At 36.8% G+C, this 18906-nt stretch overlaps 1 protein-coding gene across 1 annotated transcript in view; it reads left to right on the forward strand.

Annotated features, from left to right (window-relative positions):
* The first annotated feature begins 678 nt into the window (after positions 1-678).
* The window catches only part of SLC30A9 (solute carrier family 30 member 9), a 31105-nt gene continuing 12877 nt past the window's right edge, over positions 679-18906 (forward strand). The window contains exons 1-14 of the mRNA XM_063401847.1: positions 679-932; positions 2673-2849; positions 5391-5462; positions 8160-8259; positions 9013-9105; positions 9314-9396; positions 11215-11273; positions 11989-12056; positions 14542-14644; positions 16488-16543; positions 17085-17220; positions 17640-17679; positions 18117-18188; positions 18622-18729. Coding sequence (XP_063257917.1) covers positions 836-932; positions 2673-2849; positions 5391-5462; positions 8160-8259; positions 9013-9105; positions 9314-9396; positions 11215-11273; positions 11989-12056; positions 14542-14644; positions 16488-16543; positions 17085-17220; positions 17640-17679; positions 18117-18188; positions 18622-18729 — 1264 coding nt within the window. The 5' untranslated portion in view covers positions 679-835. The remainder of the gene's footprint in view (positions 933-2672; positions 2850-5390; positions 5463-8159; positions 8260-9012; positions 9106-9313; positions 9397-11214; positions 11274-11988; positions 12057-14541; positions 14645-16487; positions 16544-17084; positions 17221-17639; positions 17680-18116; positions 18189-18621; positions 18730-18906) is intronic.

Consider the following 18906-nt stretch of genomic DNA (forward strand, 5'->3'; position numbering starts at 1 on the left):
AAGCCACCTGGTCAAACCAGACTGAATCCACAAGGGCCACCTGATCGAGCCAGACACCTGGACGCCAAAGATTAGAAGAGGGACTCTGGGCAAACGGGTCTGTCTTAAGATAAAGATTGCACAATCGTGAAATTTTGGTCTTCAAAAAGGGGACATTCCTCCCAAAGAGTGCCCTTCTCCTTCTCAGCCTTTGTCTGGGAAGGAGGGGGGACGGTAGACCCGGGCTACCTACTTTGCTCTTATTTGCCTCATTATTTGTCCTGTCTCTGAAAACTTTTTTTAAACTTTTATTATTGTATTAATTTTTGTAACCAATTTTTATTCTTTATTAAATTTTCATAAATTTCAAAAAGTGAGTTATTGGCATTTATCACACATGGTCTATTCGACAAGGTGGTACTCGGTCATAGCTTAAACTCGATGATCTCGGAGGTCTTTTCAACCTAATTATTTCTGTGACCCTATTAAAAAATCATTAATGTGTTTTGCCCTGTGCTAAGAAATTTACGGCGCGTTCGTTTGTTGCACGTACCCGTACGTGTTACCCCTGCAGCAGGCACAGTAACAGAGCAGGCGCTGCTCCCGAGGTGCGGCAGCCGGGGCCGGGCCGCTTCCCGGGGCCGCCTCGGGCCCGGCGCAGGCGCGGCGGGCGGGGCCGGGTGAGTCAGCGGCGGCCCCGCGGTGCCCCCGCACATCCGGGTGCCGCGGCGCCGCCCACCACCGGCCTCCGGCCGCCGCCGCCGCCCGGGGCCAGCGGGGCTCCGCCGCAGCCGCGCCGGCCTCCGCCGATGCGAATCGCCGCCTGTCCGCCGGCCGCTGCCCGGCGGCCGCCGCCATGATGCCGGCCCTGGCCGCCCAGCGGCGGGGCTGCCGCGGCCTCTACCGCCTGTACCTGCGGTGCCAGGCGGCGCCGCGGCCCCGCGCCTGCCACGGTGAGTCCTGCGGGGCCCGGGCCGCCGCACCGCGCCGGCCGGGGCTCGGAGGGAGCTGTGACGGAGTTCCGCGTCTGCCTGGGGCGCGGCGAGTGCCGGCGCTCGCAGGCGGCGGTGGCAGCCGGGGTCCCTCCCTGCAGCGAGGAGCGCCGGCTGTTTCCGAGGGCCGGCTGTGGAAAGAAGGAAAACGTGCGGGTGTTTGGCGAGCGCAGTGCGGGGCCGGTGTCCTCGGCCGCCCTGGGCCAGCCCCGTCTGATGTAAAGCAGGCGCGTCGGCCCGTGCCGGGGCCGAAGTTTGCAGTAATTACATAAAATGTAGCTTTTTCAGGGTTTGTGTTGGTCCGAGGAGAGAACCCTGGCTTTTCCTTTAGTCCACAGATTTCAGGGAGTTTGAATTATGAGCAGTTTTGCCCCTTTTCGTGTAGTCACGGTTAAATTGCAGCAAATGCTGGTTTTCTTTAGCGTGTGCATGAATTAGTAGGAAAAATGCCCTCTAAATGTGCTGATTAAGTTTCCCCTTTTCAATTGGTCCAGTTTCACCGAAGCTTAGGAAACAACGCTGCTCATCTTGTGCCACGTATTTATTGTAGCGTTTTATAAATTGGTAATCAGTAAGTTCAGTGCACTGCGTTGAGTTCAGTATTAAGGGCTTTGGTCACATTGCGACAGCTGTCAGTAAGACCTGTCCTTTTTGGGGGAAATTTTTCCTTCAGTAAGATTCAGGCTGGTGCGTGTAGACATGCAGGTGTGCTGAAGACTAAAAAAAAAAAAAAAGAAAGCTGTTGAGACTTACAGAATGGACAGTTCTGTAAAATATGATCTTTTTTTGGTGAGAGTTGCGCTATTCATAGTTAAGTGGTCATACTTCGGATGACTTTATTTACTGTCACCTCCTAACTGTTTTAAAAAAAGTATTTATTTTTTTAGTGAGTGCTTTCCAAAGCAGCTAGTTTCCCTGCTGCATTTATGGTTGGAGGTGTTATTTACTCTCTACAAAAGTGGTGTGATCCCTAAATGAAACTGATTGCTAATACAGGTTGGCCTGTATTAGCAACCCTGCTTTTGGCTAATGTTTTGAAATGGACGATTACCTACCTAGGGTGGTTTCTTAATGGACTTTTTACATATTTATCTTGTAATTTGTCTGTTGTGAATGCTGCAAAATTTAAGCCTCTTCCCTATAAAAAGTTTTGTATGATGCTGTGTACTTTTCTACATGATTTCTGTAGCAGCTGTATAATTTGCACAAAGTTCAGTTTTTCTTTGTTGGTAAGCTGTGATTTGTACAGAGTGAAATGAAATGGCAACACTGGCTAATAGTTTTGTAGCGGTCTATATTTGTTCTTTTATCAATATATGGTTTTTAAAGACTTTGAGGCAGTATGGCTAGAATGAAGTTTAATGTATCAGAAAGCCAATCTTGTGAAGTAGCTTTGGGTTTGGTTTTTTTTTTTTTAACCCTTAAGATCATCCAGGGGTCTCTGCAAAAAATGCATACTGGAATGTGGGAAAATCCTCCTAATGTTAGAATGAAATTTAAAAGTGGATGTTTGAAGGGAGGTAGTCAAAGCATGCTATGTACTCTCATTTTTTAATTCATAAACATGGATTAAATAAGCACAGGTCAATACTTGCAGGCTAACTTTCCATAACTTATGCTGCCAGAGCAGGACCTCTTTCCCTTCTTTTTCCTTCCCAAATGGCTGCCTGAAACAGCTTTTTTTTTTCTTCTCCTTGTTAGGATGGCAAGTTTCAATGAAAAGTGTGAGCCTGTCTTACATTCTACCATGTAATCGCCTGCCTGTGCAGTTGATGAGTCAAGTGAGAGTTTATACCTCCAATGGTCAGAAGAAAGATCCTGGATCAGAATGTACAAATGGATCAGCCCGTGGAGAAACCCTGCCTAAAGCTGAAACAGGTAGTACTAAGCTACAATGAAGAGTATTTATAAAAATGTAAAAGCTGAATATATTTACTGGTAATGTTTTGGGGTTTTTTTCAATTGGATGATACTACGATTGCAGAATTCTTAGTATTTTTGATTGTGGGCCATCTGTATAGGGAATTCAAATGCATAAGCAGGGAGGAATGCTGAAATTTATTTCTTTGTCATTCTGGTAATCTAAGGATTTAAGTTTAGAGTAATCAAATTTAAAGTGATGGAAAAAATGTGGATGTTGAAAGGGATTAAGTAATTTAAGGGATAAGAAATGGAATATATTACTCATCTTTCACCACTTTGCTTGGTTATTTGAATGTTTTTGGTAGTATTTCTGGTGTGCTGTATCAAAGGAATTAATGATAAAGATTGAATGAGTGCCACTGTTGAGCATTGTGGCATCTCAAGGCCAGGCTATAAATGACTGGTAAAGAAGGTTGAGCTGTTTGATCTGCTGGAGCTTTCTAATCTGACAGTTGTTAGAACTGCAGCATTCACATGAAACATTTGATATCGTGTGCATAACCTGACCCTCCCTGCTGTTCAGTTGTCAGTCTTGTGCTTGTTGGGTGCTTGTGAAATTCAGAACTATCTTGTCCTTGCTCCTATCGTAGCATCCTCTATTTTTGGTGCTTGTTAACTGTGGGACTGCACAGATACAGGCTCGGAAGACTGTGCTTAAGAGATAACAGATGCTTTTCAAAATGAAAGCTCTCTTTCTTTGTGCTTTTGTTTACAATGGAGCGGTCTTCAAATGAAAATTTTCTTTTCCTCCTCAGGATAGCAGATATTTGTTCCTTCTTTAGTAACTTTTAAATTCCTGGGGCTCACAACAGTCTTTAAGAGCTAGTAACTGTAGCCAGCTAAGAGGATTACATTCTGATGTTTGGAAGTACAAAAGTGACTCTTAAACATTGTTCAGTCCTGAAAGTTCTACCGTAGCAACCTCTACTTGTCTGAAAAACAGTGATTGTGAATGGAAGTGTTCTGTATCCTTTTTCCTCAGTGATGCACTGTGATTTTGTTCTGACTCTAAGCTGAGGTAGTAAACTTCGGAAGGTTACTTGATGTACGTAGATCTCTGTGCATGGATATAATCTTAGTATTTTTATGTCTTTTCACTGTCCCTGAGGTCTTCTGACCCAATTATTTGTTAAATAATGTTTGTGATATTTCTTTTGATAATATAAATGGTTGTGCATGTTTTTTGAAAAGAAGCTGCTACTTAGTTTTTGCAAAGCACTCTTAGTGGAAGTTTTTTATCATGAATATTGATAGATCAGCTGCTTGATATTTTAAACCAGGTAAGAAAAGAAAGGAACATCAAAGGGATTTTGTTTCTTTTATTTTCAAGTGAAATGGGTGACTGTTTAAGGAATGCTAGTTAGTTATGGTACAACCTTATTTGCTGTGTAGTAAGATCAACTTCATACATTTTTAAGTGTTGTTTTTCCAAGAAACTATCCTTGAATTGTTATTAGCTGTAGTTCTCAGTTGCTTTTAGGGCACTAACTCATTGCCTTATTGAAACATAGTTATGTGGTCCAAGCTTCAAGAGAATCTGATCTTTAAGTAATTTAAGTAGCATGTTAGGCTAGGAGTACCTCATTACTTAATGCTAAACTACTAAAAAAAGTTTTCATTTTTTTTTAATATATATCACTTTCAATAAGGTAAGTTTTAATTTTGTGAGTGATTATGAATGTGTGGTAAACCTCCAATGTTATAGAGTGATGGGGCACAAAAGAGTGGATATGTTGGCATATCCATGTGGAGTTGGTTTGATATGTTAGAACCATAAGGTTTTTTGTTCTGAAAGCTATGTTGAGATGTATGAGGATGCAATATTTGTTTGAATTGTCAAGTAGTATTTCTGGTTTCTAAGTAGAAATCTCACTAAAATTATTGTAATTTATAGTTTTCCAAATATTAAGATTTATTTCACTATTGTAAATTATATTTTGTTGGTTTTTCTAGTAGAATCATATCCTCAAGTTTCAAAACCAGCTAAAAGTCTTTGGTTTCGTTCCAGCTCCAGCTTGTTCCATATGAGTTGTGGATTTTAGTTTAAATAATCTGTATTTTAGGGGGCTAACTTTTTGTAAATGAAAAAGCTTTGATCCCTTGAAATTGAATCCCAGCTTGGAAGCTCTGAAACACTTTGATACATAGCAGCCATAAGCCATATAAAACTACTTATGTTTACTAACCTAAAGTTTTGCATAAAACTTGCCCCAAACCACAAGTGCACTGTTAAAATATATTTTTTTTAATTTGGGGTGCTTTCTGAAATATGTTGCAAATTGGTGTTCTTTTGCAAGCTGCTAGGAGTTTATTGATATTAAATATTTACTTTTGTTTGTGAGCTTTAAATGTTGGAAATCTGACAAATACCTTTTCTAATTGTCAGGGTGCAATGCAAGATTAAGATATATTCTGATGTTATATCAGTCAAACTCTTTACTAAAAAGAAAAGAAGGTGCTTCCATATTTCCAGTGAACTTGAATTTTATTTTACAGGACAAGACACAGCCAATGCAGGCCAAAAGCAGTCTTCACCTAAACAGCCAATCCAAGTAAAAGAAGTAAAAGGTAAAGAAATACTTAGTCTATTGGAACTTTACTGCTGTTTGCTAGTAGTAAAAAAAAAAAAAAAAAGGTGTAAAGAAACTGTGGCTCCTCTTCAATTGTGTAAGCAAGTTATGTGAATAGCATTTTAAAACACACTTGTGTGCCAGCTTTGTCTGGTACTGTTTGTTTGAAAATGACTCCTAAAAAATCAAACATAATATTCCTTCTAATTACTCACTCTTCAGTGTTTGTTTGTAATTTTCATTTAATCTACAGAGTTCACCATGAAAAGACCGATTTGTTTTTTTCGTGTGTTGTTGCAGTCTGTCCTCCTTGCGTGTTTTTAGGCATGTCCGTTCCCTCTCTGACTTAATGTGGCTAAGCTGAATACTTGATCTTTCCCATTCCTTGCTCTAAGTCTTCATCTGTTCTTTCTTATTACTGAGTTAATCTAATCAGTGTTGCTTCTAAATATATTTTGACGACACGAACTGCCTAATCTGAGTTCTTTAAAATTCCTGTTTGTGTGTAGTGATGTGGTGGGCTTCACGCTTGCTGGTCACCAGATGCCCACCCAAGGTGTCACTCCCCTCCTTAGTTGGATAGGGTAGAGAAAATGTAATGAAAGGCTTTGAGTTGAGTTAAGGACAGGGAGAGATCACTCACTTTTTACTGTCATGGGCAAAACAGATTTGACTTGAGGGAAATCGGTTATTTTACTGCCAGTCAAATCAGACTAGAGTACTGAAAAATAAAAATGAACTCTGAAAACCTTCCTCTAACCCTTTACTTCTTCCCAGGCTAAATCTGCTTTTCTCTAAGTTTTCATCCCCAGTGGTTCAGGGGGATGTCAGTTTCTTTAGATTTATTGTCTCTTAGTATATGTGTGTAGGGAGAATATGCAAGGTAGATAGGAGAAATCTCTGTGAAATAATTGTGAAAATAGATAAATTTTTTAGCAACAGTTTTCCCTGCCTTAATTAAAGATGTGCAAAGAGAAATGTTTATGTTAAGGATTTTCTTAGTGGAATTCTAAACTTAAAATGCTGCTCTGACTTAGAAACTTACCAATCCAAGTATTACTAAGTATTACTAATACAGTAATATTTTTAAAGGCTCACTAATGTTAAAAAAATGTGCTTTTAAAAGTGTTTATTTATGTGACTTTTTTTGAGCTTGTTTTTCTCTTGGAAATACCAAATAGGTTTTTTTTCCTCCACATTTACTACAGTTTTATACATTTATATTTTACTTGAACTAGGGGTAGGATTGCTGAGATACTGTGCAATATACAATTACAGTACAATATATACAGTATACCATATATGATTTATTTTAGTGAAATTTACCTTTATTTCTGAAAGGTGAATTAGTAAGTGTTTGATAAATCCATTAATTGTGTTTTAGTGAGGCTAATACAATTTGAGTTAATTTTTTTTTTAAATATGGGAAGTGTTCTTGATTAAAAATTATCAGCCTGTTCTAACCTTAGTAAATGGTGTACTGTTTTTAGGAAATATATAAAGTTTTTTTCATTGCCTTTACTCAGGAGCTTTGTGGGATGAATGTAATTATTCAGGGAATAAAAAAATTAAAAAACTAAAAAGTGTTCAAGTTCAAAGTGGATGAGAGAAATCAGATTATTATGATAAATATTGATACCTGTAATTTTAGTGCATCATGGAGAGTCAAGCAATATATTTTGCTATTAAGCTTCAAGACCAGAAATAAGACAGTGCAGAACTCTGGGAAATTTTTTCTCAAAGTCTTTAAAAGCAGTATCTTTCTGTAAATATCCTGTGACTTAGGGAGTGGTTCTAGACCAGCTGTAGAAATCATATCAGTTGAGTGATTTGCAAGAAGTTCATATGTGCTGTAAAGTCTTCTCACCAGTAGAATCTGAGCTTTTTGTTTCAAGTTGTATTCTGTAATGTTAATCACATTACAGTATTAGTTGCATTATATCCTTCTGAATGTAACTAGTCTTCCAATAAGCATGTTTTTAATGTATGTTAGTGTACAGTGATTTACATTTGAGAATAAGATGAAGTTATGTACATACAGACAAGCAGGAAATAATAGCATAAATTTAAAATTCCATTTATAATTTTTTAGAATATGTCTGGTAGTCTTTTCCTTGTGCATGAAAATGTGATAAGACTACATCTTCCAGACATAAAAAGCATTATAAATAAAGAACATATGTTTTTAATTGTTATAAATGCCCAATGTTAATTGTGCTAATTGTGAATGTAATAGTAGGGAAAAGTTATGTATACAATCTGTCTCATTTCTCTGTATGCTCTGCAAAGGTCAAAAGTGCAGAAAGTGGACTTGATTATTGGAAACAATAGAAATGGAGCAAGCTGTTGCTATTTCAGTTGTTAGACCAAGGGATGCTATTTGATGTAGCCAAGCACCATCTCTGACATCAAAAGTTGGAGAAGTAGTTGGCTGTGGCAGTTAGGTTTGAGAACCCTGAACTACAGCTTAGTAAGTAGCATTTTTGGTGGTAAATGATTCTACTCTGACTCATTTCCACAATGAGAAAGATACCTTTCTCTTCACTGTCAATTTTTGGTACCACTGACAAGCATTGTTTTTCAGATTTCCACTAGGAGATATCACAATATGACACTAGATAGAATTACTCTTTGAAGTTTCTACTGTAGTCTTCTATGAGTGTCTTAACTGGTGTATCTATTTTTTTTTTTTAAGTGAAAGCAGTCCTTAAAAAAAGAGAGTATGGACCAAAATACACACAGAATAACTTCATCACTGGAGTCAGAGCAATAAATGAGTTTTGTCTTAAATCCAGGTATGATGGGTTTGAGTTGAGATTTAAATTCTGAATATTTGTTCATATGTGCATGAGAAATAATTGTGATTGTAGAGTATTTTGCACAAGAACTTTTACTAAATGCTTTTGTGGTGCACTTAATTTTAAGTGGCTGAAGTTAGTTCTTGCTTATTTTTACAGTAGACTAGGAACTTGCACTTAATTTTCATGTTTTAGTACTTGCTTCTTAAAGTAGTTTATTTGTACTTATGAGACCATAAATCTAGCTGGAGGAGACACCTCTGTTTCTCCTGTTTCTACATAACGGTGTAGATGTCCTAATGTGTAGCTCAGCACAGGAAATTTTACCAGTTTCCCCAAGTAGCTTTGTTATCTTCAGCGTTTTGCAGCTTGTGCTGGGAGTGTAAATTTTGGGATTAAATTTCTTAAATTTTGTTGTCACATGACTTCTGATTTCCATTTAGGGAGGCTAATTCATAAAGCCTCTTGTTTAGTGTATGTAGACGTTATCAGTGACATACCAATCATTCATTGGATATTTTATTATTTAATGTTTAGACTTCTGGATGTGAAAACTAGTGGTTTTCAATAGCCTGTCAGAGATCACTTGCTTCATGTTGTCAGTCTGTTCTGGTTGAAGTAGACAACTTCATTTATTTTTGTACAACAAATTAATAATATCAAAATTTTGGATCATCACCCAGACATAAAAGTCAAATTACAACAATATGCTTCTTTTCTCACATTAAACTCTTTGTCCACTTTCCTTAGTGATTTAGACCAGCTGAGAAAAATTAAACGACGAAGTCCCCATGATGACACTGAGACTTTCACGGTGTACCTGAGATCGGATGTAGAGGCAAAGTAAGAACATTTAAAAAGGATGATGTAAGAGTTTAAAAGTCAAGTTTGCAATGTGAAAGGGCAATAATATTTTCCATTTTCTATCTGGGCACATTTTATATCCTGATCATTATATTTATATTGTACAGATAAAATTGGACCTTACTGTTTTATGCTTGAGAAAAAAGTTGCATGTATAGAAGCATTAAGTTACTTTTGTTTCATGCAGGTCTCTTGAAGTTTGGGGTAGTCCAGAGGCTCTTGCCAGAGAAAGAAAGCGACGTAAAGAGGCAGAGATCAAGTACAGAGAAAGTGAGTATAGAGTTTTCAAGTACCTTGAAATGTAGCAACAAAGTATGATTGTTAGAATCCACAAGATAGTGTTACTTTATTGAAAACATGTAAATTTGGAACTAGCAAATGCTGGCTAGGTTTTATGGCATAACTTTAGAGTAAAATATTACTGTCTATGCAGATAAAGTCTGTTAGTATCTTGCAATTTATCATCTTTGTGATACAGCAAGAACATACATTCAGTGGAGATCTATAGTCATACTCCTTGGGGGAGGACTTTCAATTTGTAGATGACAATTCACATTTTCAATGCTTTTGCATTTTTTCTAATTGAGAATTTTGAAAAGAGTTAAAACTGATCCAAATCTTTATACCATGCTATATTGGTTTGAAAGAACAGGTGTCTGCCAGGGAAAGCCAGAGCTTCCCTTGGAATGGAGAATGTAAACCCCCTCCCTCCAAATTATTGTAATTTTGCAATTAGGGGCTTTCAGGCAAGATATGAGAATAGGAATGACAGTTCTTTACTAGGAATATTAAAAATAAAAAAAAATGTAGTACAAAAAAGCAAACAAACAAACAAAAAGAAAACACTGACAGAGTCAGAATAAAACCTGACACCGTGTTGGTCAGGGTGTTGGTTGCAGTCCAATTAAGTCCTCCTGGATTGACAGAGGTGGTTCTGTTGGAGAAGAGATGATCCTGTAGAAGGGTGTAGTTTTCTTCTGAGGGTGCATTGACGGTGAAATGGATCTGGTCTTCCTCTGGGAATCCAGTGGAGAAACAGGCTGTTCTGGTGTTCTGAGTCTCAGATTATATCCAAGTAGGAATGCTTGGCTCCTCCCCTTGTGTGGAGCATCTCACAATGGGATGATGTTATCTTATCAGTCATGTGGTGAGCCTTAATGGCCCATTAACAGAAGATATCCCCTGGAGGGAGGATAGGTTGTGGAAGAGATGAAGAGCACTGCCCCACCTGGTTTTAACAGCTGGCCCATTGACAGAAGGCACCCGCCCCTTCCCGCTGCCCCCGAGTCAAAGGAATGGGTTGTAGAAGAGAAAAAAACACTTCTCCAGCTGGTTTCAACAGATTGTAATAGAATACATACTTTTGGTTACATTGTGCATTGCAACCCAAGACACATGCTGCTACTCAATAATATTTTCCTCTGAAAAGAATTCAGATTGCCTTTGTATTTCAGAAGGGGAGAAGTACCCCCAAAAAGTGCCCCCTTTTTTTTTTTGTGTGTGTGTAATATTATTTTTGTTATCTTTGCTGGTATTATCAATAACATGTACAGCCAAATCAGTATTTGTAATGTATTTGGATCTGTCTAGTCAGGTAAAATCACAGAAGAGCAATACTCCTTCAAGATACTTAGTCCAGTTGTGTACCTTAAAATGAGAGGTCATTTTTTTTGAAACAGTTGTGCCACTTGAACCCCCTTCTGTCAAAAAAGGCTAGAAATGCAGACACTTGTTAAGGTATCTGTAAATGCAGTCAGGAGCCTCGAAATTTTTATTGACCAAAAGAATAATTTTTGGCTATAAATAAAATGCCTGAATTTGCAGAAGTGTATTTTGAGATTTTCCCTCTGTGCATTATCATTCATTGGTAGAAATGGTAGCAATGTACAGTATCATAACAGATTGTATTTGGCATCTTGCATGAGTGTATAACAAGTGTTTCTGATTAACAACATCAAGAGAGGATTTTTTTCACAGATAGCTCATCCAACTCTTGTTAGAAATTGGCTGCTGCATAAAAACATAAACTTCAGTTCCTGAAACTACTGGTTACTAGTTCATATTCATGATGTGAATTTTGTACTGCAGATCTGTTTAGAAACCAAAGGCTGTTGTGGGAGTACAAGGAGTTCTTTGGGAATACTAAGGTAAGGATATTTTCAAGTGTTTGGCTCAAAAGGTGTCATGAAATGTGTTATGACACTTTTTGAAGGAAAATTTGTGTAACTGAATATTACTAGAAGATTTTTTTGCACTGTAATATACCAGATCTATATTTGATTGTTATTCAGTAGTAAATGTTATGATGACAGCTTGAGTGGGTTCCTACTGTGACAGTGTAATCCATCAGTAAGAGGGTTTTTTTTCAGTTGCCTTCTTATCAGAATTGCAGCTGTACTCACGATTTCAAGTATAACCTATTACTATGTGTAGTGAATAGATTGTTAATTTAAAACCACCTAATTTCTCACCTAAACCTTTTCTTAAAGTTCCTTTAAGAAAAAAGACCCCAGAAGATGAATGCTTTTGTCTGTGCATTGCTGGCCCTTCCTTTTCCTTATGCAGGCACACACCCTAGATCCAGGTGCTTGGGTGTATAGAACGATTCCTTAGTGGGCTCTGGGCCTTATGGCTGCAGTGGCCTCTGCTGGAGACTTCACTGAATGTTTATCTTTTAATAGACAACCATTTGTAGAAATATGTAAGACCCAACTGCAGTTTGGCTGAACATACAGTAGTAAATTAGTTGCCTTCAAGAACTTCTGCAATACATAGTAAAGTTTTTTATTTAATGATTTGTATGGTAGGTGTCTCATGAGATCGAGATATAGTTATTAAATAATCTGTTATTTCTTTATGTAGCCACGCTCCAGTACAGCAGCTATGTTTTTCAAGGGACCAGGGAAGGTGGTAATGGTAGCTATTTGCATGTAAGTAAAAAAAAAAGTTATGTTTATGTAAGTAAAAAAAAAAAAGTTTATGTAAGTAAAAAGCAATTTATTTATATTATCCAGGAAGTAGGAACAGTGTGTGTATTTAAGATAAAGATACCTGTGTCTGTAACTAAAAGTAATAGATTTATCTGCTTATTTTTGATAGGAGAGGGTTTATGTGAATATATTGATCAATACCCAGAGGTCAGGTATTGAATATATCTCTCATGAGAGAAGAGCATTTTTTTGGAGTTGCTCAGACTATACAGTTTCTTAAAGCAAAAACTAAAATTTTGAAGGACCTGAAGAAGCAGGTGTTTAAAGTTGTCCTTTTTTCTTGCTCCTTCTTGAGAGGAAGCTTTTAATACATTTTAAAGAATCTTCCATATAACCAAGAGAAAATATTTCACTTCTCTTTATACTGTTATTTCTTTTCTAATTGAAAAGGGGATGGTTTTGGAGTTTTTTACCTTTCACATGTTTTACTAGTTTGAGTGAAACAAGTTAATGATCCTGATAAAGTAAATGATCACAGACACTATCTGGCATGAAATAGGAGGAACTGTGTTAAGTTTCTCTCAGGAAATGAAGACTAAAACTTACTTGCCATGAAACCTTGCAGTTTTTAAGTACATTTTGTTTTATAAAAGCTATTTATTTTTTAAGACATTTGATATAATTGAGCATAATAGAAAGGGGAAAATACTTGTTTTGGCCCAGGAAACAAAATGTTTGAAGCAGGAAGGAACTCTTTGAGCTTCTGCAGAACTATATTCTTTTATTTGGGGAAGAAAAATACAACTCATTTGACTGAAAATTTCCTTCTTTACTGAGTATTTTACTACTAACTGTTCAGAGCCTTCTAAGTTTAAAACATGTAAGAATTTTTAGCATGGATGTTTCTAATGGAAAAAGACTGTGGGTGTTGTGGTCATTTCCACCTCCTTCTGTTTCCTAAACTCCTACAGAGAAAGCAGACCTTTCCTCCTGCTTTGCGAGTAGAGCATTGCTGTAAACATTGCATTCCTTTCATAAATACCTTTTGATTATTGGGGATTTTTATACAGTGCCTGGCAGCTGGGCCAGGAGAAGTTTGTAGAGACAATTACGGTGCTCAGTCATCCTTTTGTGGAGCTGTTTCAGAAGTTCAAGCTACTCTTGGAACTCACATATCTGATGGCTTTTCAGAGATTTAAGTCAAGGCCACTGTCAGTGCTCCATTCTTTGTGGCCTTTTTGATGGCTTTTGGCTTTATGTCAAGAAGGAACAATCTGTCTTAACTTTTCTAGTTAGAATTATTTGGTGGACTTTTAACAAACTTCAAGCTTCCCCCGTGAGGATGAAATGTGGTTCAGTCAAAAGCAGAGTTGTTCTGTGGATCTGTGTGTGAGGGTATAGACTGCCTGCACTGGAACACTCTGTGTTTGGCTTGTTTTCTGTTAAGATTTCCTACTTTCAGGTCCATGCAGATAGAAATAGAGTAGCTAAAGTAGTCAGTTCAGTCCAGTATTATAGAGGAAATACTTTCTGAAATGGTGGCCACTGATGTAAAATGTAACTTTGTTTCCAACCAAATCAGAGCATATTAGCTGCCATCTCAGAATCTGCTGGGTTTGCTTCCACTAACTTGAATATAATTTCTGGCACATGTTAAAATATGTCACTAGAAGATGTTGTTAATAGTTTGTTATAACAATTTATTTAGATACTTAAAAAATTGGCAATAAATCAAAGTTATGTTAAAAAGGATAGAAGTGGATATTATAACTATCTAGTCTGATTTTCTGTGCAGTATGTTTGTAGTAGTTAACCTACTGATTCTGATAATGTTTGAAGTGAAAATGTAGATCTGGACTTTGGTGTTAATAGTTACCTTTGTGCAACATAAGACAATGTTTACTCCAGTAAACCTGTAGCTGTAAAAATGTCTTCACAATTCACACTGAAAATCTTCATGGAGAAGTTCCATGGATAATTTTTGCAGTGTAATCTAGTGATAGCCTTGTCTTCTTGTCTGTTGTCTCACATTGGTATCCTACTGAGAATGGCTCAGACTAGGTTGAAGTAGGGAACCTTTGCACTATAGTATTTATTAAGAGAGGATGTGTAGGAGGCAAAGGATTGACAAAATAGTAAAGGAAGTTATTAAGAATTGTATTCTCCCACTGTAGAAAATTAGTTGTTCTGAGTAGTGAGTGTGATGGTAGTTTTCAGGAAGTATAACTTATCTAGGACTGCTTAGAAGTTAATGATTTCTGAAAAATAAACTCTATATCTTTATCAAGTTCAGCTGAATGGACTTCTTTCACAGTAACCATGCAGAAAATCTCCATGAATTATATGTCTGCACAGCTCTCTAATTATTAAACTGGTATTTGAGTTTACCCCTTTCTGGCAGATAGTGCATGTTTGTACAGCACTTCTGATTTTGCTGAAAATATTAAACATCAAATATTCTGTTATTTCTTCTCTTTGTTTTCAGAAATGGGTTGAATTTTTTCTTTAAGCTACTCGCCTGGGTTTACACAGGTTCTGCAAGTATGTTTTCAGAAGCCATACATTCTTTAGCAGACACTTGTAACCAGGTAAGTATTTTTTTCCATTCTGCTCAAATTAGTACTTGTAATAAAACTGGGAATACAAATAGATACTTAAAGTAGTTCTAGTGCATTTGAATAAAAAAAAATAGGATGCTTCTTAATTTCTAGTAGTGTAAAAATGAGAAGTCAGAATGTAGATTTTGAATTTTTTTAGAAATAAGTTGAAAGAGGAGAGTTGCAGTAAGAACTGTATAGCTATTTCAGGGATCATGAGTGGTACTTGAAACTAAAATGATTTTGGTTAATATTTTGGTTAAATGTTAACTTGAAATGCTTTTCCTGTCAGTTATTGTAATACAGTGACAGACTTCGTTACTTATTCATCTCTAGGTAGAATAATGATGAGAATTTGAGCATCTTGTTTTCTTTTTCTATTCCTAGATTACATATCAGTCTCACAGCAAAGTAGCCACATACGTGGCACGTTTACTTTGAGAAGTGGAGTGGCTGGCTCAGAATTGGACCTGTAATATTAATGTGAAGGGATAAAATTAATGTTGTTTTTTCCCCTCTTTTCTGTAGTGGGCTTGAAGCATATGTTAGGAGACTTTGAAGTGATATTGCAAGGCTTTGGGGGGAAAAAAATCAACCCTTAAAGAAAGGGTTACAGGAAAGGCTCTGGGTTACAGGAAAGGCTCCTGCAGCTCAAGCAAGTGGGGTCCTTGGGTAGCTTGTAACTTATAAAATGCTCCTTCAAATTTGAGGAATCTGTGGAACCTTAGAGCAGACTGAATATCTTGAAAAGTCTGTTAACAGTTTTGTCAGTTTTTGCTTGAGTTGGCTCCAGTATGCTTCTCCGTCCAGAAAGACTGAGTTGACAACTCACATTTTGTTTGATGGTTTCACACAACCTTTCAGCTGTTCCAGATGTAAAGTGAAGACAGGGTTGCTCCTAATTCAGCCAATAGTACTTAAATTTATGGGGGGACCAGCCTTAAAGTGTGTGATTTTTCACTTGGCCAGATGTGTCAATGTATAGGTGAACCAAGTTTGATAGTGGTATTATATACATTGAAGAGCTATTCTGTTTTTTAAATATCAAAGTTCAATGTTCCACTGAAATGAAATTTGTTTTGTTTTTTCAAGTAATTGAGTCTGTAGTTTTGGGAAAAACACAGGAGAAACCTTGCTGCTGACTAAAGTATCTGTATTTTAATACTTGTTACTGTGTTTCATTATCCATAGTCTTAAACAAAATGCATGCTTTGCAAAATTCAGGTCTAGATCTATGACTTACTGCATCAACAACTTAATACATCAGGTCTAGATCTATGACTTACTGCATCAACAACTTAATACATCAGGTCTAGATCTATGACTTACTGCATCAACATACTTAATTGCCTAGTTAGGCAATTTAGATAGCAAGAGGTTATTTCTTCCTTCAAAATATGCTGAAAAGTTGCAATGTGAAGTTACTGCTTTAAATGTTGTCATTACCATACTACACCACAGTCTCAGTATAATTTCTCTTCAAGAGGGATTTATTTAAATAGCTTTGTTCCCTGAGCAACTTCATTCCTTCACGCTGAAGCACAGCAACAACACTTCTGATTGCATGTAATGTTCATTTTCAGTTGCAATTCTAAAATCATAATTAACAGTAATTATATATACACACCATATAATTGCGTATATATTATATGTGTAGGTATAACTAACAATTTTTTGGGAGTGGTAGATGACAAATTTTGAGGATTATGTTCCAGCTCTAATAAGATACCAGTAGCAAAGCATATATGCAACAAATTACATCTGCCTTTACCTTTCAAGTTCAGTTGATATGGAGTGTTTCTAATTTTGTTTTTTAACCTCTTCTCTTAACTAGGCCTTGCTAGCTTTGGGCATCAGTCAGTCTGCAAGGACACCTGACCCTAGTCATCCGTAAGCTTTTTGAGTAAATAAAGATTTTGGTAACTATATATAGGAGTAAGATCAGTTCTTGTTTGTGTATCACCTTGTTCTTTTTAATTTGCTGTTTTGTGTCATTTCTGAAACGTATTGTTTCTGTTTTTATAACAGATAAAATAACAATTTTCTTTCAAGCTCCAGGAGTCATAGTTTCAGTGGCTTGGTGCATGTGTTGCTTTAGTTTTTTGTTTTTTCTTTGTGGTACACTTCTGCTATGTTTAATTTTAATCGACACTATTTCTTGAAGTTATTCTGGGCTCTTCTGCCTCTTCCACGTAATAGATCCTAGTCAGAAAAATATTTTTATTTGATGTCCTTGCATGTATTAGATATCCTTTTTCACATAGGGTTTTTCCCCCTTGGAATAGATGGGGTTTAGCAGCTTTGTCTTAAATAGATGCCAAGTCACATGATGATCATTTAAGACATGTACAAATTAATGGCAAACTTTGAGATATGTTTGTAGAGATGTAGAATCTTATATTCCTAAAATAGTTTTCTTTCCTTTTTCTAGGTATGGTTTCACAAATATGCGCTATATTGCCTCGCTGATTAGTGGAGTAGGCATTTTCATGATGGGTGCAGGACTTTCTTGGTATCATGGGATCATGGGTTTAATCCACCCTCATCCTGTAGAATCTCTTCTTTGGGTAAGCTAATCTTGTTTGGTGTTGTGTTTAACACCAGTGACTTGATAAAAAATAGTGGCATAATCTGAAAATCACTTCCTGAGTGGGTTTGAATTCCAGCACAATTAACTCAAACCGTTCTTAATTAAAGTGTGTTTTAAGAAAAAAAAATCTTTAAACTATAGTTGGTCTTGCAGCAAAATGCAGCTCCAAACCCTGCATCTTCCTTTCATATCTTCCCCTCCAAGAGGTCCTCCTTTCCTATGTTGGAATATATTGCATGATTTAGTTATTATTGGTTCCTTCTGTGTAGGACAATTACATGGCACAGTGGGTAATGTGGTTCTGGAATGCTACATTTGGATAGCCTGTGGTGAAGAGATCTGTAGAAATATGCATATAATATAATATAGTATCATATCTTTTTTTTTCCCATACAGGCATACTGCATTTTAGCAGGGTCATTGGTATCTGAAGGAGGTATGCAGTTTCAAGTTTCTGTTAAAGTATTTGTAATCTCTTAAGACTGCAATGTCAGTAATTACAGTAATAATTTATCCTTACTTACACATGTTTTTGTGAAGTTTTGAGCTCTGTTGCAAATGCTTGTAAACAAACAAAAGGAAACATGTGAAAACTTTTCTTTTTAGTATATGTCTATGTAATAAGTTGAAGAGCATGTAATTTGGAAAGTGACATGGACTGACTTGGTATTAAACTATCAATGAATATAACTGTTCTGATTTGTATGGGAGACACTCTTGTAGAAAAGAAAGCAACTATATTCAAAGTACCAGTAATCAGAGCTTTTTTGGTGATCTGTTGCTGTGCTATTATAAGGAAAATCTCCCTCTTTTCAAAATGGAAACAAGTCCTTTTTCCTCTAGAAGTTTTCAGCAACAACTTTGTTGTTTCAGCCACCCTGCTTGTTGCTATAAATGAAATTCGGAGGAGTGCTCGAGCCAAGGGTCTTTCATTTTATCAATATGGTATGTATCATTATAGCAGTAAGGTATGTGGTTATTTAAAACACAATCTGTTCACTAGTATTTGCATTACGATAGAAACAATTTTCTGCTTTCCCTTTTCCTTTTATTGATCTGTTTTCTATTCTAACAAATAACATTTTACAAATTAGATGAAAACTGTTTTGACTGCTACTTAAATACTTGGCAAAGTGCATGTATTTTTCAGGATATATGCCCCTTTTAATTTTTCTACCATTTTTGAGAAGCTTCCATAATTGGGCATGTTCTGTGTATGTATAAATGCTTTTGGAAGTGTGAGCATATGCAAAAATTCAGTTTACATCTATATAATTGCATAAATTGCTCTTTTAAATTGCTGTTGTTTAAGTACTATGCATAACGTTGTAAAGCTAAGCTTTCAAAGCAATGTAACCTTTTTTTGTTGTATGTGCAGTTGTGCAGAGTCGTGATCCCAGTACCAATGTGGTGTTACTGGAGGACGCTGCAGCAGTTCTGAGCGTGGCTGTAGCTGCTACCTGTATGGGGCTGACTTCTTTAACAGGTAAAATGCTGCAAGAGGCAGGCAGAATGTGGATTTCTTCCCATGCGTGATATGGACATAGAGCATTTAGTTTATATTGGTTGACTTAATTATGTCACTGCTCTTCACTTTTGGTACTTGTACTCTGTAAGCAGATTTTTGAGCTATTTTGTCATGCAAACTAAGTTATTTTTTACT

This window comes from Prinia subflava, chromosome 7, assembly GCF_021018805.1.
Source record: "Prinia subflava isolate CZ2003 ecotype Zambia chromosome 7, Cam_Psub_1.2, whole genome shotgun sequence".
Taxonomy (NCBI): domain Eukaryota; kingdom Metazoa; phylum Chordata; class Aves; order Passeriformes; family Cisticolidae; genus Prinia; species Prinia subflava.